This window comes from Petaurus breviceps, unplaced genomic scaffold, assembly GCF_028583685.1.
Source record: "Petaurus breviceps papuanus isolate PSGF00001 unplaced genomic scaffold, PetGlider_PUasm1.0 79, whole genome shotgun sequence".
Classification (NCBI taxonomy): domain Eukaryota; kingdom Metazoa; phylum Chordata; class Mammalia; order Diprotodontia; family Petauridae; genus Petaurus; species Petaurus breviceps.
Window position 1 is genome coordinate 14,359,593 of NW_027186523.1, and position 22,980 is coordinate 14,382,572.

General features: G+C 37.5%; 1 protein-coding gene across 2 annotated transcripts in view; it reads left to right on the forward strand.

The window, feature by feature from the left end:
• LOC138175834 (enoyl-CoA hydratase domain-containing protein 3, mitochondrial-like) overlaps positions 1-22,980 on the forward strand; it is a 132,845-nt gene that overhangs the window by 27,835 nt on the left and 82,030 nt on the right. The window contains exons 1-2 of one of the 2 annotated variants that reach the window (XM_069106389.1): positions 12,160-12,622; positions 17,418-17,485. In XM_069106389.1, coding sequence (XP_068962490.1) covers positions 12,596-12,622; positions 17,418-17,485 — 95 coding nt within the window. In that variant the 5' untranslated portion in view covers positions 12,160-12,595. Of the gene's footprint in view, positions 1-12,159; positions 12,623-17,417; positions 17,486-22,980 lie in introns of those variants that run through there. The other variant, XM_069106391.1, reaches the window with a different exon arrangement.

The window sequence follows — 22,980 nt, forward strand, 5'->3', positions numbered from 1 at the left end:
AAACCAAGAATCACCTACCCAGCAAAACTGAGTGTAATGCTTCAGGGGAAAATATGGTCATTCAATGAAATAGAGTATTTTCAAGAATTCTTGATGAAAAACCAGAGCTGAACAGAAAAATTGACTTTCAAATACAGGAAGCAAGAGAAGCATGAGAAGGTAAACAGGGAAATGAAATCATAAGAATTATTATTTTATAATTATATATTTTATATATAATATATAATTTTATAAATTTGTATATAAATAAAATTTATAAATATATAAATAATATGTTTTATGATATTAACATATTAAAGTTGAACTATTTACGTTCCTACATGGAAAAATGATAATTGTAACTCATAAGATTTTTCTCAGTATAAGGACAGTTGAAGGGAATATGTATGTGTGTGTATGTATATATACATATATATGTATATATATAGGAGTGTGTAGGTATATATAAATATATATGTGAGGGTATGGATATGTATGTGCATGTATACACAGAGGTCACAGGATGAGCTAAATATGAAGGGATGATATCTAAAAAATTAAATTAAGAGGTGAGAGAGGAATATATTGGGAGAAGGAGAAAGGGAGAGATAGATTAGGGTAAATTATCTAATATAAAAGAGGCAAGAGAAAACTGTTACAATGGAGGGGAAGAGCAGGAAAGTAAAAGTGAATGGGACAACCTTGCTCTCATTGAATTTAGCTTAAGGAGGGAATAACATACACACTCAATAAGGTATCTTACCCTACAGGAAAATAGGGGGGAAGGGGATAAGAGGGGGGATGATAGAAGGGAGGGCAGATTGGGGGAGAGGGTAGTTAGAAGCAAACATTTTGAAAAGGGACAGGGTCAAAGGAGAAAATAGAATAAGTGGGGGAGGGATAGGATGGAGGGAAATATAGTTAGTCTTTCACAATATAACTACTATGGAAATGATTTGGATAACTACACATGTACAATCTATATTGAATTGCTTTTCTTCCTAGTGGGCGTGGGTGAGGAAGGAAGAAGGGAAAAAATCTGGAATTCAAAGTTTTAAAAAACAAATGTGTATTTAAAAAAAAACTTTTTTTTTTACATGCAACTGGGAAATAAGTTATATTGGCATCAGGGTATAGAAATTAATCTTGCCTTACTAGAAAGTTAGGGGGGGTATAGGGGAGGTTATAAGAGAGAATAGATTGGTGAAAGGGGTATTCAGTAGGCTAGCTATTTTGGGGTGGGGGCAGGGGAAAGACAGGGAGAAAAATTTGTAACTCCAAATCTTGTGGAAGTGAATATTGGAAACTAAAAAGAAATAAATAAATTGGAAAATAAAAAAAGAAAGACTGCAAGAAAAGTCAGTCTGGACAACCCAGCACAAGTAGTGTCCAGGCAAGCCAGCAAGAAGCCCCTAGCCCCAGCACAGTTCAACAACCAAAGCCCAGTGGCCGCAGCCCAGTAGGCCAGTGGCACCAGAGGTAAGCTATAAGGCCTCCAACCTGGGCACTGGGCACAGAAGGTGCAACCAGGTCCAGAGGTCACAGCACAGCAGGCCAGGGTCCACACCCCTGGCCTCCAGTGCAAGAAGCATGGTATAGTGCACCCTGTATCCGAGAAGCAGCACTCAACTTTAAGAGTCATTCAAAGGGTGAAAATGAGAAAAACGAACAAATCCCGACTATAGAAAGCTAGCACGGAGATAGGCAAGATCCAAACACAAACTAGAAGAGGATAACGATATCGAAATGCCCACATGCGAAGCCTCAAAGAGAAATCTGAATTGGTCTTAGGCCCAGAAGGAACTCTTGGAAGATGAAAAAAAATTTTTAATCAAATAAGAGAGATAGAAGAAAAATGAGGAAATTAGAGTTAATTAAGAAAATCATGGAAAAAAAAGTCCACTGCTTAGTAAAGGAAGCACAAAAATGGGGGGAAATGTACAAAAATTCACTGAAGAAAACAACTCCTTAAAAAGTAGAATTGGCCAAATGGAAAAGGAGATACAAAAGCTAACTGAAGAAAATAATTCCTTAAAAAGTAGAAATGGACAAGCAGAAATTAATGACTCTATGAGGCATCAAGGATCAATCACACAAAATCAAAAGAATGAAAAAAAAAGAAAATATGAAATATCACATTGGAAAAACAACTAACCTGGAAAATACATCCAGGAGAGATAATTTAAGAATTATTAGACTACCTGAAAGCCATGATAGAAAAAAAAAAAGATCCTGGACAGCATCTTTCAAGAAATTATCAAGGAAAACTGCCCTGATATCCTAGAACCAGAGGGTAAACTAGTGATCAAAAAAACACAATGATCACCTCCTGAAAGAGATCTCAAAATGAAAACTCCCAGGATTATAGCAAAATTCCAGACTCACAGGTCAAGGAGAAAATACTATAAGTAGTCAGAAAGAAACAGTTTGAATATCAAGGAGCCACAGTCAGGATTAAACAGGATCTAGCTACTTCTACATTAAAGGATTGGAGGGCTCGGAACATGATATTCCAGAAGGCAAAAGAGTTTGCATTACGACCAAGAATCATCTACCCAGCAAAACTAAGCATAATCCTTCAAGGGGGGAAATGGATATTCAATTAAATAGAGAAATTTTAAATATTCCTGATAAAAAGACCAGAGCTAAATAGAAAAATTAATTTTCACATACAAGACTCAAGAGAAGCATAAAAAAGGTAAACAAGAAAGTGAAAATATAAGCTATTCAATAAGGTTAAACTGTTTACATTCCTACATGGGAAGATGATACTTGTAACTCTTAAAAACTATATGACTATTTGAGCAGTTAGAAAGAGTATGCATGGATAGAGGGTGGGGGATATGAGTTGACTTTGATAGGATGATATCAAAAAAATTTAAGGGGTGAGAAAGAGGATTGCAGTGAGAGAAGAATGAAGGGAGAGGTAGTATGGAGTAAATTATCTCACAAGAAGAGGTGAAAAGTAGAAAACTAATACAGTGGTAGGAAAGAATGGAGGGGAGTGAGCATCACTTTAAATGAGGGAAAATAGGATGGAGGGAAATGAAAAGTATCCAAAATGAAAAAGGGTAAATTTATCACCAATGAAAAGGAAACTGAAGCTATTTTGCCTAATTGTATGGCAATAAATTGGACAATCTAAGTGAAATGGATGAATATTTACAAAAATATAAACTGTCCAGATTAACAGGAGAGAAAATGGAACGCTTAAATAAACTCATCTTAGAAAAAGAAAAATTGAACAAGCCATCAATGAACTCCCTAAGAAAAAAAGCCTCAGTATCAGATGGATTCACAAGTGAATTCTATCAAATATTTGTAGCAGCAAACACCCTAGCATACCCAGAATGGCTGATAGCACAGGTTCTTTGATCTGCTTTTTCTAAAGGAAAGCAACTCAAAAAGGGTTAACAATCTTACTTTAATCAATCAAACATATACAATTTACCCAGTTCAGGGGGAAAAGTCAGCACCCTGAACTTCAGAGGATACAAACAGAGGTTAAAAGCAGACAAAAAATACAGACAAAGAAAATAACACAATTCAACAGACAGGGCTTCTAGGTGTCTGACCATCACATACATACAGTTAGTTACCAGAGAGAAGCACCAACATATGGGTTTTCAACATCAGGGGCTCAATAACTGCCCAGAGTCTCATCTGGCCAAATCACACAACTCTTCCCAAAGTGAGCCCCAAAGCAAAACCTTGCCTCAGAGGTATGTATAGCCTTCTCCAGGGTCAGAGAACATCACAAGCCTCATGACCCACTTGGCTACAAAGTAACAAAAGTTGTGCCTTCCTGAAAACAAGCCTCCCTCAAAGAAAATTTCTCTCATGAGTTCTCTTCCCACCACAGGTTCCATGTGACCACATTCAGCCTATTAGGGGGCAGAGTATATTTTCGAATCAGGGAGTTCCTCAAATTCAACTTAGGCTTATTAAGGGGCAGGAAAGATCTTCAACTTCCTATTACCATTACAACATTTAAAGAAAAATTTATTCTAATACTATATAATTTGGGAAAATAGAAAAAGTAGGAGTCCTACAAAATTCCTTTTATGACACAAATATAATGCTGATGCCTAAACCAGGAAGAGTCAAAACAGACAAAGAAAACTATAGGTCAATTAAATGCATGAAAGCATAGAGGAAAAAGAGAAGAGGGTCTGTAATGGAACCCATTAAAAAATCCTCATTGTGATAATTATTTCACATTTGTCTTATCTTCCCAAACAGATCATTAAGTTTTCTATGGGCAATGACCAAATTTTACACTAAAGTCTTTTTAATTCAATAATGTTTGACCCAATTTACACAGGTCAAGTTCAATGAATACTACATTTTCTATTGAGATCTCTCTTCCTCTCTCCTTCCCTGGCCCAAAATCTGGTTTACATGCAACCTGAATTCAGTTTACTTGGGTTCTTAGTACCAATGTGTCATAGTGAAGATGATCCTATTTTTGGGAAGATCAGAAAGAAAAACTGATGAAAATGACAATAAATGAAAGCAATTTTGGTGATGAAAACATCTTTAATTTAAATCAAAAGAAATTTGGATAAAAAAACTTTTCATAGTAATTCTATATGACATGATAATTTGGATTTTTTTCTATTATTCACCTATGTGTTTGTTTTCCTTTCAAAGGTATTTTATATTAGGGTACTTTCTCTAGTTGATAGTGGCTTCTAAGTGGGTAAATCTGATACTCCTTGATGGATTAATGATGCTATTAATGTGCAAGTGTGAATGAAAAGTCTGATGTTCTCTGTGACACTTCATAATCCTATGTATATACAAAAAGAGGGCAGTCAGGTATTATGGTTTGGTTTTAATATAAGTATTATGAAGTAAAATTAAATACTCATTATGGTATTGGGTTCAGGAAAAGAACTGGTGGAATAGAGGGTGAAGTACTCTAGTCATTTCTTTCAAATCTTTTAGATAGCTATTATAACTTCCATGTTCTCTGAGCTAAAGGAACTATGCACCTTGTATCATCTAACTAGGGTGGAGTACCCGATAAAATGACAGACTGAACACTGAGCCACACTGGGATTGTCATGTGCACAAATGTGTGACTTTCAGGTACTGACTCACTCTTTGACCTCAGATGATGGACAGGAATAAGGACAAGCTCTAACCTACTCCTTCTGGAAGAGTTAGCTGAGCTGGATAAAGGAAGAGAATGGTATATCTCTCACTAGAAAGACAGAAGAAGTATCACCTAGCAATAGCTCTCCCTAATATAATTTTCTCTGGATTCCTGATAATGACATGTACCCTTCAAAGTGAATTCCAATTAATTATTTAGTTAAATGAAATTAGCAGACCAGAAGAACAATTTGTGTAATAACTACACTGTAAAAACAAATAACTTTGAAAACTATAAAAATTATGATCAATACAATGACCATTCATGATTCCAGGGGATTGATGATAAAACATGCTATTACATGTTTACATTACAGAGAGATTATTTATTTAGGGTCTAGAATGAGATCCATTCGCACATACATCTCTATGTCTGTCTATCTATCTATCTATCTATCTATCTATCTATCTATCTATCTATCTATCTGTATACCATTGATAGAATTTTATTTGCTTGACTATGAATATTTGTTGCAAGAAATTTGCTCTTTTCCACATTTATCTCAAAGGGGTCAGGGTGGGAGAGAAATAGATTTTCTGGGGTTTTTTTTCTTTAAAGAGGCAAGGGGGCTACAGATGTGAAATATTGCATGAACTTTCAGATTAAGTCACTGTATTATTAGTTTTACCTAACTATTTTACCTTGTTACAAGAGACCCTTTGCAAAGCACTGTAAATATTTCTGAGGTAAAACACATCAATAAAACTGAAGAAAAAAGAGAACTCTATTTTTTCTTTAAAGAAAAACAACCTAGTACAGTATCACTAAAAAATAATTTTCATGGAGATGTAAGTGACTTTCCTGTAATAAAGTTCCAAACAGAGAAAAGTAGCATAAGTGTCAAAGTGGGGTACTGGACAATGAAGGCCCAGTCCTTAGAGCATGCTAATATTTGTATGGATCCAAGTGAAGACAACTCCTGGCTGCTTCTAATTCTACCACAGATGGAGACTTGTTGAGCCTAATTCCTGCAAAGAGTGAAGGAGGTGAGGTATTAAGCAATGGTGCTATTTGGTGACAGGAAGTCTTGCTGCAGGGCTAGATGATCTGAAAACTCAGAAGGCACTGAGCTAGTACTGAGTTTGTACACAAAAAGATCAATATTCTATTCCCCTTGAATTTTTGCCTTCCTTTTTGACATCAGATTGGACAAGAATTGCTGTTACTGGATAGAGGAATGGTAGTGGTTGCTCTCTCTCTCAACTGGCATCCATGTTACATGGATGAACACATGGAACCTGTTCCTTCTGTTTTTCTTTATTGTAAGTGAATGAGTTTTGGAGACAAAATTGATAAAGTAACAACTTTGTGAACTTTTAAAGGTCAGAAGGGTCATCAAATGTTCTCTAGCAACCAAAGGTCTCAGAATGCACTACAAGTAGAAGCAGAGGCCAGTTAAAAGGAAGTTCCAAAAACTAATTGTTATCAACTTGCTGATTGATATTGGAGAGCATCCCAGATGGGGGCTAGTGAGTAACAGTATTGAAATCCCAGCCTCCTACAGTTGCCCCTAGAATCCTGATGAGAGAAGTAGTCAGCTGCCTTCTAGAGACTCAGAATAAAATATAGAAGGTAGAAGGATGAGTGTGTGTGGGGGAGAGGAGAGGAGGATAAGGAAGTCTGCTATGTTGGCACAAAGGAAGCTTTCAATTTACATTTTTCTGATCTATATTCAATTGTTTAAAAAAAAAATAGGTCCACCACAAAACTTCTGTTCCAGGAACAATCCCATGGCATGGAATGATACTGGTTCTTGGAGGCTATGGCAGCAAAAACAAAATCTGGCAAATTCTACCAATTGGTGAATGCTCAAAGTATGGTCCTGGCAACAGACTATGTCAGTCATCAGAGGTTGAATCAAGATAAGAACAAAGAGGTTCTGCCCCAGCAAGCTGGCCAATAGTTAATGAATTTTTTGACCACAGAAACTCCTGAAAGAAAGATAAATATAAAATGGTCTTAAATCACTATATCCTTTTTCTATTTTGGCAATAACAATAGATTGGCAGGGGAAATGATATAGAATGCTAAGATTTTTAGACTCTCTAAAAACATTGTTTAACCACCCCTAAATAATTTAACCTATGATCCTATTAGTAATCAAAACTTAAATTTTTTGTTAAATGAACAATGAGTTAATAAATAACTAGAGGGACTGAACCACATCAATATTGATGTTCTTATTATAAATGAAACCCAAAGGAAAATATAAAGCAGTGTCTACAAGTAGGGGGAAAAACCCCCAAAACAAAGAAAACCTTGACAAGTCACCTAACCAAATGGAGATATATATCCAAAGACAATGGTGCTCATACTACAAACCCATTTGCTAGAGAAGTATCATGGCAGAGGGTTGAGTGACTTGGCCTTGGAGTCAAGAAGACTTCTCTTCAAATTACACTTCTGCCACATGCCTGTGTGTCCCTAGACAAATCACTTAACTTCTCAATGCCCAGGCAACTCTCTAAGATTGTAAATTGCAAAGAAGGTGCTGTGAACTAGGTGGCACAGTGGATAGAGTGCTGTACTTAGACTCAGTAAGATCCAAGTTCAGATCCTGCCTTAGACAATGGCTATATATCAGAGTCAGTTTCCTCATCTGTACTAATAATGCTGAAACCAACATCATTGTTGTGAGGACTATGTGAGATAATAATATCTAAAAATGCTTTGCAAAGGGGTGGCTAGGTGGCGCAGTAAGAGCACCGGCCCCAGAGTCAGGAGGACCTGAGTTCAGTTCCAGCCTCAGACACTTAACATCCACCCCAAAAAAAAATTAGCCATGTAACCTTGGGCAAGTTACTTAACCCCAATTTCCCTCCAAAAGGCAAAAAAAAATTGCTTTGCAAGCCCTAAGAGATTATATAAATTCTAGTTATTATTATTAGAGGAAGTATCTTATCAAGAATTTCTTAAACTAAATGAAATCATGGATTCAATTTTTCTTAAAGGCAGAAGAATGTAAACATTATTTTATCACAAAACAATAAAAAGCAATGGAGGAGGAAATGAGCCTGCAGAATGCTTAGCAGGAGTCCCAAGTAAGTTATATCATCCTAAGCAAAAGGTAAAAACAAACAAATGGAAAATCATACAAATTTGCCAGCATATCTGTGGTAGCCCATTCTCAGCTTCAATGACATTGAAATCTCCACATTTGAACTCTAGCACCTCAGTTCTGAATATAAGGAAATGGAAGCGGCATTTATGAACATGATCAAGCAAGGAAGATGTCAAAAGAATGAGAAAAAATCACATATGATATTATTACAAAAGAGGGACCACAGGAACAACAGCAACCGCTGATTCATATGCCTTTCTCCCTAAAATTGTTATGAGAATGGCCAGTGCATGCTTTGAAGTTATCACTGATGAAAATATAAGAAGGGACTAGATAGACTTTTGAAGATGATTTTCTGTCTTCACAGTCACAAAATTTACAGAAGTGAAAAGAATACATTTTACCATCTTTATTATGTGTTGATTACCAAAAAAAAAAAAAGAAAAAAAGCATTTGACCCAGTTGAGCAAAATGAAACTTTTAAAGACTTTTCCCTTCAATAATTTATCTCACATGCCTTTTGCAGGGCAATTGGGGTTAAGTAACTTGCCCAAGGTTACACAGCTAGTTTTTTTTTGTGTGGGCATTAAGTGTCTGAGGCCAGAACCGAACTCAGGTCCTCCTGACTCCAGGGCTGGCGCTTTACTCACTGAGCCACCTAGCCACCCCCAATATGATATTTCTTTTTTTTTTTAAGCAATTGGGGTTAAGTAACTTGCTCAAGGTTACACAGCCAGTTATTTCTGGGTGTGGTGCTAAGTATCTGAGCCTGGATTTGATCCCAGTTCATCCCGACACTGGAGCCAGTGCTCTTACTCACTGAGGATATTTCTTAATAGAAGAAACTGTAGAGATAAACTTTGTTGAAATATATTTTGATTATTAGCATCAAGCCAGGCATAAAAGAGAGCCCTATACTTGCAACAGGTGTTTACTAGTGTCATATAGAGATCATCCTATACAAATACCAAATTAAAAAGGGCTTTCCTATAGATGAAGTTCTCATTTCTGGAGGGCTTTCTTGTAATAAGTTGCTGTAGTCTTTTTGCTAACATTTTATTCAAAATTTTTGCATCTATATTCATGAGGGAAATTGGTCTATAATTTTCTTTCTCCATTTTATCTCTTCCTGATTTAGGTATCAGTACCATATTTGTGTCATAAAAAGAATTTGGTAGGACTCCTTCACTAATTTTCCCAAATTGTTTGTAGAGTATTGGAATCAATTGTTCTTTAAATGTCTTATAGAATTCACTAGTAAATCTATCTGGCCCTGGAGATTTTTTCCTAGGGAGTTCGCTGATGGCTTGTTTGATTTCTTTTTCTGAGATGGGGGTTATTTAAGCAATTTACTTCCTCTTCAGTTAATCTGGGCAATTTATATTTTTGTAAATATTCATCCATTTCACCAAGATTGTCAAATTTATGTGCATACAATTTGGCAAAATAATTTCTTTTTTTTTTTTTTAAAGCAAGGGGTTAAGTAACTTGCTCAAGGTTACACGGTCAGTTATTTCTGGGTGTGGTGATGAGTATCTGAGCCCAGATTTGATCCAGGTCATCCTGACACTGGAGCCGGTGCTCTTACTCACTGAGCCACCTGGCCACCCCAGCAGAATAATTTCTAATTGTTGTTTTAATTTCCTCTTCATTGGAGGTAGAGTCACCCTTTTCATTTTTGATACTCAATTTGTTTTTCTTCTTTCTTTTTTTTATCATATTGACTAAGGGTCTATTGATTTTATTGTTTTTTTCATATTATATGAATTCTTAAATTCAATTTTATTAGTCTCTCCTTTGGTTTTCATTGCTTCTAATTTAGTATTTAATGGGAAATTTTCAATTTGTTCTTTTTCTAGCTTTTTCAATTGCATGCCCAATTCATTGACCTCCATTTTCTCTAATTATTGTCATTCTCTTGAATGAAATTACTGATTGTTTCTATAATTTCTTGTTTGACCCACTCATTCTTTGGGATTAAATTATTTAGTTTCCAATTATGTTTTTAGTCTATCTTTCCATGGCCCTTTACTGCATATGATTTTTATCACATCATGATCTGAGAATGAGGCCTTTAATATGTCTGCCTTTCTGCACTGAATTGTGAGGTTTTTATGCCCTAGTACATGATCAATTTTTGTGTATGTGCCATGTACCAATGAGAAGAAGGTATATTCCTTTGTAACCCCATCCAGTTTTCTCCAGAGATCTATCATATCTAGCCTCTCTAAAATTCTATTCACCTCCTTAACTTCTTTGTTGTTTATTTTGAGGTTAGATCTATCAAGTTCAGAGAGGGGGAGATTGAGGTCCCCCACTAGTATAGTTTTGTTATCTATTTCTTCCTCTTAATTCCCTTAACTTCTCATCTAGGAATTTGGATGCTATACCACTTGGTACATATATGTTAAGTAATGATATTTCTTTATTCTCAATGGTGCCTTTTAGCAGGATATAGTTTCCTCCCTTATCTCTTTTAATTAGATCTATTTTTGCTTTTGCTGTATCTGAGATAAAGATTGCTACCCCTGCCTTTTTTTACTTTAGGTGAAGCATAATATATTTTACTCCAGCCTTTTACCTTTACCCTGTGAGTATCCCCTTGTTTCAAATGTGTTTCTTGTAGACAGCATATTGTAGGATTATGATTTTTAATTCATTCTGCTATTTGCCTCTGTTTTATGGGAGAGTTCATCCATTCACATTCACAGTAATGATTACTATCTGTCTTTTTCCCTCTATCTTATTCCCTCCCCTGTATGTGAAGGGCTTTCTATTAATTGCCCTGCATTCGTGGAGTCCTAGTTTGTCAGTGATAAGCTTGTAAGAATGGAGTTAGGCTATTCTTCAGATAACAGCTCTATAGGACAGGCTCAAAGTCCTTCCAACTTGATCAGGCTTGCCAAAATTCATGCTGTAATGGCATAACCTTTGGGAATTTCAGAATCCCCTCCTACTCAGGAACTGGAATAGAATTTCAGTGGGGGCAATTGGTAAAATTAGGTTAAAACTTATACCACTAATCTGATTTATTCCTAGAGAAAGGCAAATAGGGACTATCATTCCACTTGGGATCCCACATTGTTAACCAATAACTCTGGAAGAAAGGTGGTTGGACAGTGATCCAATGAAGTAGTCCCAAAAGGTGACATTTAATGAAACAATCTAGTTAGACAATCCATTCTATAGAAGGAGAAAAAGGAACCTGCAAACAAAAATAGACAGAATGGCTGGAGAGTTCACAGGTAAAAAATGCATTAAACATTGAAGAAATTTTGCTAACCTGTTCATTTGTGTTGGTATAGCTTAATCATGACTTGCCAATTTATAATATCCTAAAAGGTTTCTTACCCTAGACTGGCATATTTGTAAAAGATATTAAATATATATGTATGTATGTGTGTGTACATGCATATGTATATACACACATATACATATATACATACATACACATATACACATACACATACAATATATATTCAGTCTGTGACATATTACCTGACAAGTTTCTCACCAGATGTCTTGGAGTTTACCCACTAGATTTCTTTCTTAAGGACCAGGCCTTAAACCCAAATCACTGTGGCTCTCTTTGATTGGCCCAGATGAGCCCAATGGCTCAGAGCAAGTGTAAATAGCAATTGTTTCTGTTTTGGCCTGAAACCCTGAGGTTCTTCCCCTCCCAGAGTGATTTTTTTTTTAACTCAGGAAAAGAGGCCATTCTTTGCCTCATTTCTTACCTATCCTTAATCACTGAATGGAGGTTGCCTCTGTCAAATTGAACCCTGGGAAAGACCTTAGCTTAAAAAGGCCAAGGTCTCCCACTGCATCCAGGGTCATCTCCAGTCATTGTGATCTCTATCTTACCACTAGACCCAGATGGCTCTGGAGAAGAAAGTGAGGCACAACCCTCCCTCACTTAAATCCAATTCACTTGCAAGTCATGGCATCACCTCCCTGATGTCATGGACCTTTTGGAGAACAAAGGACAAACAACAACTCCTAAGTTTAAAACAATATAGGCCTCAATATTCAAGTGTCATGCAGTTTACAATTCTGATAGATCTGGCCAGCTCGTATATGATGTGACCTATCCCATACCCAGGACAGCAAGTACCTCAGAGCTATTGTCATAGACTGGTAACTGCCTATAAATTAGAGAACGGCTAAATAACTTGTCATAGATGAATGCAATTGAATATTACTACACCCTAAGGAATAATGAAGATGAAGAATTCAGAGAAACATGGGAAGACATACATGAACTGACTGGTGAAGAAAGGACCAAGAAAACAACGTATACTATGGCTACAACAATATAAACAGAAAGAATGAAAAAGATTCAACACTAAATGCTATGAGTTACAATTGCCAAGCTTGGCCCTAGAATAAAGAAAATGCAGCTACCTCTCTTCATTGCAGAGGTGAGTACTATAGGTGTGGGACACTGGCACACACTGTCAGTGTGTCTGACATTTTTACTGAAGTGCTTTTTTTCTCTTTTTAATCTCTGTTAAAAGGGATGGCTCAATGGATAGTGGTGGGCACATTTGGAAATGAATGTGATATTAAAAACAAAATATATCAACAAGGGGAAAAATCACTGATACCCACATATATTAAATCAGCTCATCAGCCTTCCTTTACTAATAGCCCAAACCTCCAAGCATCATGTTGCCAATTTGTACCTTTTTTTTTCAAAGCTGTCCTAGACGTCAATTTTTTTAAGATTTTAAATGTCTAAAGATGGCCCTGAAAGGGACCACACAATGAGATTTGCTGTCGACTTTATGTATCTCCCCTTTTGTTTTCCCCAATACCAGGACCAGACCTTATCCCCATACTGCTTTAAAATAGGATTTTACTCTCAAATGAAAAAGTCTATTAAAAGTAGATTCCATTAACGTACTAGCCTAGCATATTAGTTTACATATTTTAAGTCAACATTTCAAATATGTAAAAGCATTAGGCTATGACAAATTAAATATACATTAAATATTTCTCCAAAAATTAAATCTACCTGCATTTGTTAAGGCTACTCTACTCCACAACCCTAAGTCCAGATCACCTGATCAAGCATCCAAATGCTGCTGGAATCTCTACCTGGATACCCCATCGCAAACAACTCAAACACATGTCCAAAATGAAATATATATTTTTACCCCAATCCCTCCTTCCTCCAAACATCCCCATTTCTATATATGTATCTATTCATTGTATAGCTATGTTGCACTTATTTATATCTGTACTTTTTGGTTTCTCCCATTAGGTCATAATTTCCTTACAAGTAGAAACTGTTTCATTGGTTTTAATTGGATCCCTAGCACAGTGGCTGGCACATAATAGATACCTGATTAATGCTTATTGATTTCCATTGAAAGCATCACTCAAATTTCCAACTTTGGAGCCATTCATAACTTGTTCCTCTTCCTAAACCCTCATATCTAATCAGTTGTCACATCCTAGTGATTCTATCTCCATAGATTCAAATTTGCCCCCTTCTCTCTACTCTTCACCCTGCCTCTACTCTAGTTCAGGCCTGTATTACTTTTTGTGGGAACTAGAACAATAACTTCCTAATAACCTTACTGCCTCCACTTTCTTCCCTCTCCAATCCATCTATGACACAGCCACCAGACTACCATTCCTAAGACATAGACTGAACCTATGCTCAAAGATTATCAATGGTTTCCTTTTTCTAATAAGATAAAGTAAAAAATCCTCAGGCTAGCATATAATTTGATTCCCACCCCCTAACTCTCTATATTACTTGCCTTTGTGTGTTTCCTAGTCTAGTCAAATTGGACTACTGGCTCTTCCCTGAACTTAACATTTCTCATTTTCCACCTCCATGTCTCTGCGTAGATGGTCTCCCACATTTAGAATACACTATCTCTTTACCTGCCCTTGCAGAGAATTCCTAGCTTCCTTTAGAACACAGCTCAAGTACCATCTCATACATGAAGCCTTTCCTGATTCTTCCCTCTCCAGTTATCTATTTTTTAAAAATTAAATTATTTATTTTTTGTTTTCAACATTTACTCCATAAGTTTTAAATTTTCTCCCCCTCACTCCCCAAGACAGCTTGCAATCTGATATGGGCTCTACACATACATTCCTATTAAACATATTTTCATTTTAGTCATGTTGCATAAAAAAATTATAACGAATGGTAAAAACCATTAGAAAGAAAAAAAACCCAACAAAATAAAACAAAACAAAACAAAACAATAGTCTGCTTTGTTCTGCATTCCAGCTCCATAGTTCTTTCTCTAGATGTGGCTGGTATTTTCCATCATGTGTCCTTTGGAATTGTATTAGGTCTTTTCATTGCTGAGAAGGGCTGTCTATCAAAATCAATCCTCACACACTGTGGCTGTTACTGTGTACAATGTTCTCCTGGTTCTGCTCCCCTCATTCAGCATCAGTTCATATACGTCTTTCCAGGTTTCTCTGAAGCCCATCTGTTCAACATGTCTTATAGCACAATAGTATTCCATTACATTCATATACCACAAGTTGTTTAGCCATTCCCCAGGTGATGGGCATCCCCTTAATTTCCAGTTCTTAGCCACCACATAAAGAACTGCTATAAATATTTTGTACATGTGGGTCCTTTTCCCATTTTCATGATCTCTTTGGGATACAGCCCTAGAAGTGGCATTGCTGGGTCAAAGGGTATGCACATTTTTATAGCCCTTTGGGCATAGTTCCAAATTGCTCTCCAGAATGGTTGGGTCAGCTCACATCTCCACCGACAACATCTCCAACTTTCCCACAGCCTCTCCAACATTTATCATTTTCTTCTTTTGCCATGTTAGCCAATCTGATAGGTGTGATATGGTACCTCGGAGTTGTTTTGATTTGCATATCTCTGATTAGTAGTTATTTAGAACATTTTTTCATATGATTCTGAATAGCTTTAATTTTTTCCCCTGAAAACTGCCTGTTCATATCCTTTAATTTATCAACTGTGCAGTTGTCTCTTTTTAAAAATCATTTTTTGTACTTTCTACTTATTTATACACTTTGCACCTTATTGTGAACATTTGCATTCCCTCAATAAAAAGTTCCTTGAAGACAGGGGATATTTAATTTGTGTTTGTTTTTTATCTCCATCCTTAAGCATGTAGTAGATGTTTAATAGATGTATGTTAAATTTAATGATCTGCTGACAAATACAGTAACCATTCCATTTTTAATGCAAATATTTCATGAAAACTAAATTCCAAGAGAATGGAATTTTTACATTACCTTTACTCTAGCATCTCCACCAGGCTTAACTTTTAGGTTAAGCCTGATTAAAAAAAAAAATCCTTGTATACTTGCTAATGAAACAAGATAAATTTAATCTTCTCTTGTCCTCCTGATCTACCTTTAAAGAGTCTGGGTGGATATTTATAGGCTAAATTCTAACAAAAAAAAAAAAAAGAAAAGGGCCAAACCTTATATCTTGAGACTTAAGGCCCTATCTCCTGCTAAGCTTCATATATACTCTAAAGCTCCCATTCTTTCCTGACTTCCACAGTCACAGGCAGGGTCTATGCCTTGTAGCTCAATAAATATTTGTTGAATTAATGAAAGAATGAAGGAGAGGACAGGAGTACCTGCTCCAGTGTGAGGATGAATTTCAGTTTGAATTTACTCATTCATTTACTGATTATGTCCCTACAAACTGCAAAACCCTAGAAGTAAGGTACACAATTTTATCAAACATTACTAGAATGTCATACATGTATACAACCCATGCCCAGGACCTATAATACCACCTTCCCATATTCAATTATAATATAATTTCAGAGTACGTTCCCTAATAAATAGAGGAGAAGAGGGATCTTCCCTATTACAGGCCAGTGATTGTCAAGTCTGTCCTAAATTTCAGGTCATATGATTTACTTATTTTTCATTTTAAAATGTTTTGTTGATGTACATATTTTTTGGCATCCCTGGCACTTCTCACTAATTCACCCCTCACTCCCTAATAGAAACTTTCTCTTGGAACAAATACAATTAAGCAAAAATAAATCAGTACATTTCCCATGCCTAAAAATACGTCATTTTGAACCTCTCATCTATGGTCTCTGCTGAAAGACACAAGACAAGTTTCATCATCCATCTTCCGTAGGCATGATTCGTTACTACACTGATCAGAATTCTGAAGTCTTTCCTATTAATTTTTTTTTAAAACAAAGGTCTACCTTTTTTCCTCCTACTCTAATCCAAACTAAGAAATTAAGAAAAGCAAAATCCTTTGTTACACACATGTACAGTCAAGTAAAGACAAAGTCCCAAATTCTCCATGTTCTCCCCACCAAAAAAATAAAATAAAATAAACCATATCTCAATCTGTACTCTGAGTTCATCACCCCTCTGTGAAGAATGGGTAGCCTTTTTAACCAGAGTCCTCTGGAATTGTGGTTGGTCATTGGGTTGATCAGAGTTCCTAAGACTTTCAGAGTAGATTGTCTTTACAATATTGTTGTTATTCTATACATTGTTCTCTAGGATCTATTTACTTCACTTTGCATTGGTTCACTTCCAAAGCTTTTCTGTAACTATCCCCTTCATGTTATAGCACAAAAGTATTTCTCTCCATTCATATTTCATAACTTGTGAGTGCTGAAGTCTTTCAGCATCATTTTCTTCACACTACAGTTAATGTGTAAATTATTATCCTGGTTTGGTTATTTCATTTTTTAATCAGTTCATACTCATCTTCCCAGATTTCTCCAAATCCTTCATATTCATAATTTCTTACCATGTAACATCTCTCTTATTCCATATGCCATAATTCATTCAACTATTCCCAATTGATAGCCACCTGCTTTGTTTCCAGTTTTTTGCCACTGACAAAAGTTTTGCTATAAATATTTTTGTGCATGTGATCCTTCTCTCTGTCTTTGACTCCACTGGTATATATACCTTGTAAACATATTCCTGGGTCAAGGTAGCTTAAAATTTATAGCTGGAAGGGACACAAAGATCATCTAGAAGCCCCCCATTTTTCAGATGAGAAAACTAAGGTTCGGAGAGATGAAGTGACTTATCCAAAGTGACATGACCATCCAATCAATAACAGTCTTTACCTGAGCCTAGGTTCTTTGACCCCTAGATCCAATGATTTCCCCTAAATTTCCCTAATTTCTCATTTTCTCTAAAAGCTAGAAACCCAGTTTGGTCCTGAGTGTCCTCCATTCAAAAACTGCTTTTCTGATTCAGTTTCCCAGGTTCCTATGGTTATGGAAGGAACAGCATCTACTACTACTTTGCCCTAATTTGTCTAACAGGTAAGTGACTTAAAAAAAAAAAAAAGGAATGAATGAATCTCAGTCCATGTACAACCTCTTTTGTTTAAATATCCCTGGCATCCTCAGGGTTAAAAAAAAAAAGGCTTTGGTATCACAGGGCAGGAGGCATTTGTATTGCATCTTCATAAGCCTTCTCAAAACTGGGTCGACTTGGCGCTGGGTTCGGCTGTTTTGGGTATCTAAATCATATGGTAACCTACAGCAAGGGTAACCAAGAGAACTGCTTCCTCCTGGAGAGGGGAGAGAGGGAGGTTACTTTTTATTTAAATTAACTGTCAGTTTCACGCCCTAAATTAACAAATAATCTTATGATTCACTGTCTGTTTACAGCCAAATAAAGTAGAGTCTGTGGGTGCCAAAGCCTTCAGGTACTGATGGGATTACAGACTCACAGAATCTCCAGGCTTGCAAGAAAATTTGAAAGGTCTTCTTATCTAACCCCTTGCCTCCAGGCAGGACCACACCTAACCTATTCTGGGAGTGAGAGAATTAATCCTATTTTTAAAAACTTCCAGAGGAGGTGATTCTACTACTTTCCGGATGAGGGTGTAAACAGAAGTTACTTCATTCACTGTGGGGGGAGGAAGAAAAGCTACTTTTGAACCTGTTTGCTTTGAGTGCCATTAACTTATCAGCGCAAGAAGTAATTGTCTTGTACCAGTTCGACTGGTTGAGGAAATAGATGACTTCCACCTTCCCCAAGGGTGTCACCCTCTTGACATCTTGGTCTGCTTCCTGAGGCACTTTAAAAATAAGTATGTTTAGTGCTCAATTAAGAAGATGAGGATGCCCAGAAGAAGGATATGGGGGGAGAAGACACAAAAACCAGGCAAACCACCCAATGCTTTCTGATTCCAGGACCATAGATACCCAACATCTAGCTCTTGCCTACCATAATAAATAGTAAAGAACTAAGAAATGAAGCACCTTCTCTTTAGAGGGCCTTGATAGGTATTTTCAAGGAAAATAACCAAAATAAAACAAAAAAGCAATCTAGAAGCCCGCCATACTATAACAAACCTACCTCAAATAAGACAGAATGCTACACTTGGGATCAGAAAACAAGAGTTCAGATCCTACTTTGGGGGCTTATTAGCAATGTGACACTGGAAAAGTCAGTCACCCTCTTTCAGCCTCAGTTTCCTCATATCATGAAGTGAGTTAAGGAAGTAGAAAGCTTAAACTCCATGGCCTTACAAGTCTTATCTAACTGTACATCAATGATCCTATGATCCTAGGAAGAAAAAGGGGATGAGATAGAAAGAGAGAGAGGAATAGCATAAAGTCCAGTGGAGTCCCCCTACCCGACTTGCACCTGCTAGATAGGTAGCTTGAGAACCCAATCCTTGGTTGCTATATTTCCAAGGACCTGATGGGAGACCTATAGGAAGAAATTTTGTAATAATGAGACCTCAGAAATTGTGAAGCACAGTAAAATGTAAGCAATGTGGGAGGTCACAAAGGAGTACTTCCAACTTAAACTCAGGAATCTCTAAGTAGGGCAATGATCCTAAATATATCAGGGCATAATTGTTCTTAGAAAGAACTAGTCCTGGGGCGGCTAGGTGGCTCAGTGAGTAAAGCGCCGGCCCGGAATCAGGAGGACCGGGGTTCGGTTCTGGCCTCAGACACTTAACACCCACACACACACACAAAAAAAACTAGCCATGTAACCTTGGGCAAGTTACTTGGCCCAAATTGCCCTCCAAAAGGCAAAAAAAAAAAAAAAAAAGAAAGAACTAGTCCTAAGCAAAACTAGGAAGCAGGACAAATTGATATTTGGTTGCTCTGATCAGCTTGCCTGGTTTATCCCAAACCTCCTGGTACTACCCTCCTCCATTCTTCCCTCTCTCAGGTACCCAGTAAGCTCCTTCTCTACCCAAACCAGATATCAGGAAAGTATAAACAACTGATAGGGAAGAATGAGTTGTTTAGTCTCACAGAGTGGTACTTATATTTTATCTGACCTAGACAAAGCCTTAAGCAAAAGGAATGAATCTCTAGCTGGAACTTCTGGGATCATCTAAAGGGCAAGAAGGCATTTGTTGAATATCAAATGCTTCTTGCTCTCCCTGAATTTGGACTGAGTAGGTCTACTTACACATGAGACCTAAGAGGAACCAATAGAATATTAATTCCAGAAGGTATTTTTAAGATCATGTGATCTGACCATCTCATTTTACAGGTGAAAAAACCAAGGGACAGAGAGGTGAAGTGATTTGTTTATGGTCACACAGTGAATAACAGAACCAAGAACCCTGGAAGTCAGGTTTTCTGACTCTTAAGGCCAGTGGGAAGCATCACGCTGTCTTTCAGTCCTTCCTGAGAACCTGCTTTGTAAATTCCCCCATTGGATTGCAAATTCCTTGAGGGCTGAGACTTTTTGCCTCTTTTTGTATACCCAGTGTTTAGCACAATGGATGGCACACAGTAGGTACTTCATAAATGCTTATTGATTGAATTGAATGCTTCCCAATACCCAGGTCCAGTCTCCTTCACTTGCTTTGATCTACTGCATGTTAGTTCAATGTAAAACACTGAGCAAACCTCACTGGGGTTCAGTTTCCTCATCTATACAATGAGGGGACATTGAATTGGTTTGAGAGTTCCATCACAGCAACATATGGAAAGAGGGGACCTCAGGGAGGTGATGGAGAGAAAGACTTTGAAATGCTGAACATACATGGGAAGCCAGACCCATCATGCCAGTGGATTTCTCTGAAATTCTGGAGACTGTTGAGAATGGACCTCTTCTGAGTGAAACTATTCATTCTCTCCTGGTTTGAGCTGATTTCTTATCTCACTCCTAGCTCAAAAGCTCATTCACTCTTGTACTTTGTTTAACTGACATTTGGTGGGAAGGAGCCAAACTGACATGTATAAGCTAAGGATTACCTTACCCCTTAAACATCATGAAAGCAGCTTTTGTTCCGAACCCATGACTCCCTAGACTATAAATATTGAGAGGAAGATATGTTTACATATATACACATATAAACATACATGTATATATGTATATATTGTCATATTCATACATATATGAACAATACATATGTATTATTTTAGCCCAATACTCATTTCAGACACAAAAAAAGAGCACCTGTGGTCTGCTTGCCCCTTCCCCTCAGCTAGAGTGCTGTTGGTGCAGGCTCAGTCCTCAGCCCTCTTTCTCTCCACAGAAGCAGGGCAGACCTGAGATAATATGTATGAACACCACCTACAAGCATTTCTATATATTTTGTCAACCCATGTGGGCACACGTATATTACAATAAAATTAAACTCATGGGAAATAATGAGATCACCAAGTGAAAGGGTGTAAAGAGGGGAGGAGGGCCCAGGAAAGAAATTTGAATCCCAATACTCACAATTTTAGAGGGGGTAGGGTAATGATGATGAACCAACAAAGGATACTGAGAAGGAAAGTGTAGTTAGACCAGTAGAAGGAGAGAGCAGTGTCACAAAAACCCAGAGGGGATAAAAGGACATTCAGGAGGAGATGGTGGTCACTGGTGTCAGACACTGCAAGAAGGATCTCAAAGTAAATAACCTTCATTAGCTCAGTAAAGTACCAGGCAGAGTCCTTAGACAAAAGAGTGAAGGAAAGAACGGTTGAAGAGAGATGTGGAAAGTGCTATAAATCAACTAGGGAAAATGCTTTATCCCAGGCTGAACCCAACTCAGGTCAGTTCCCTGGTAGATTAGATTCAAAATTGGGACAAAACAAAACATTTGTAGCTCATTCAACAGTTAACAAAAGTCTTACTTAGCCATAGCAGGAGTATGCCATTCAACAAGGTAGGCATTAAGGATGTTCAAGCTTATTCAACCAAGCAAACCTTCTTCAGGTACCTGTCCTGATCTAGCAGCTAGGCATCAGGCCCTCCTAGAGTTTCTTGTGGCTGCCTTCTACTCAGGCAAGGGATGTCAACTTAAGGAAGATCTCAATACCTTTTTGTTTTGTTTTGGTTTTTGGAGGGCAATTGGGGTTAAGTAACTTTCCCAAGGTCACACAGCTAGTAAGTGTTAAGTGTCTGAGGCCGGATTTGAACTCAGGTCCTCCTGACTCCAGGGCCAGTGCTCTAATCACTGCACCACCTAGCTGCCCTTCAATACCTTTTAAGAAAAAACTAGTGTAAGTTGTATAGGAGGAGAAATTAGGATTTTACTTCTACCATAATCTTGCTGCAATGAGCACCTAGCAAATTAAATTATATCAATTTGTAATGAACTCAAACAGTTCGTTTGTGTGACTTTCTCCAGCATCATCCAGCAGCACGTGAATAGGAGATGAAGAGGCAGATGGTGGGAATAATCCGGGGTTAGGGTTTGACAAAGAAACAAAGACAACGTGACAAGGATGGTCCATTGGAGTGGTCCAGAACAGGCTTGGCACTGAATTGTCCAGAATGATGGGTCCTGAGGGCTCTGAACTTCAGACAACATGCGTGTCCAAGCCAGGCCAAGGAACCATATAGACTAATGCTGATAAAGGAGAGGCAGTGACTGAGCAGCATGGCATGTTAAGTTTGGAAGTAATTCCAAAGGAATGTTCTCAAATAATAACTGGGAAGACAGGATAAATAGGAGACTCAGGACAGATTAGATGTCAGAATTAAAAAACATTGAGATGACCCGTGGGGAAGGGAGGGAAGGATGGGGACACACACACACACACACACACACACACACATGCACACGCATGCACCACATTGTAGGAGGAGGAAGAGTTGAACTAAAAGGGAAGATACCTCCTTTCAATGGCACTAAGCCCTAAGGACAAAAGAATTATAAACTCACCAAAATGGGAGTCAGGAGAAGGAGGTTCTAATGTGGACTCTATGACCTTAGGCAAGTTGTTTATTCTCTTTGGGACTCAGTTTCCTCATCTTTCAGTGGACTAGGTTGAACCTGATCTTAACGTAACCTTCTAGCTCTAATGTTCTATGATTTTAAGTTTGGGAGTAGACAATAGCTATCAGGCTCTTCCCATACACTCCCACTACCCTTCCTAATTACCCTGGGGAAAATGCAGTGTTTTGGGCTGGTGCCATTTGAACTGGCAGACATCTATGTAAGACTTTCTAGTGACTTCATTGTCCAATGACAAAGAACTGGTTGTACCTGTCTAAACCTAGCTGCCTTTAGGCTGTTGAACTAAGGTTCTGATGTCAGGCTCCAGAAAAACTATGACCTTCAAAGGAAGCCAGTTCTTGAGCAGAAATGCCTCTCCATGCAGAATTACAAAAAAGGCCATGTTGATATCTCCTCTTGACCAAGGATTGGGACCATAGAGGCGAGAGGTTTCTCCTTAGGGTTTGTTTGTTTTGTTTTTGTCTTGATCCTGTGCTTCATAAACCAGCCTTGGCTCCATTTTGAAACAGATTCACTGTCTTGACTTGGAGGTCTTTGGTAGAACCTACTGTGTGCTGAGCACTGTAGTAGATTCTGGAGGAGACTTACTACTGAGTCAGA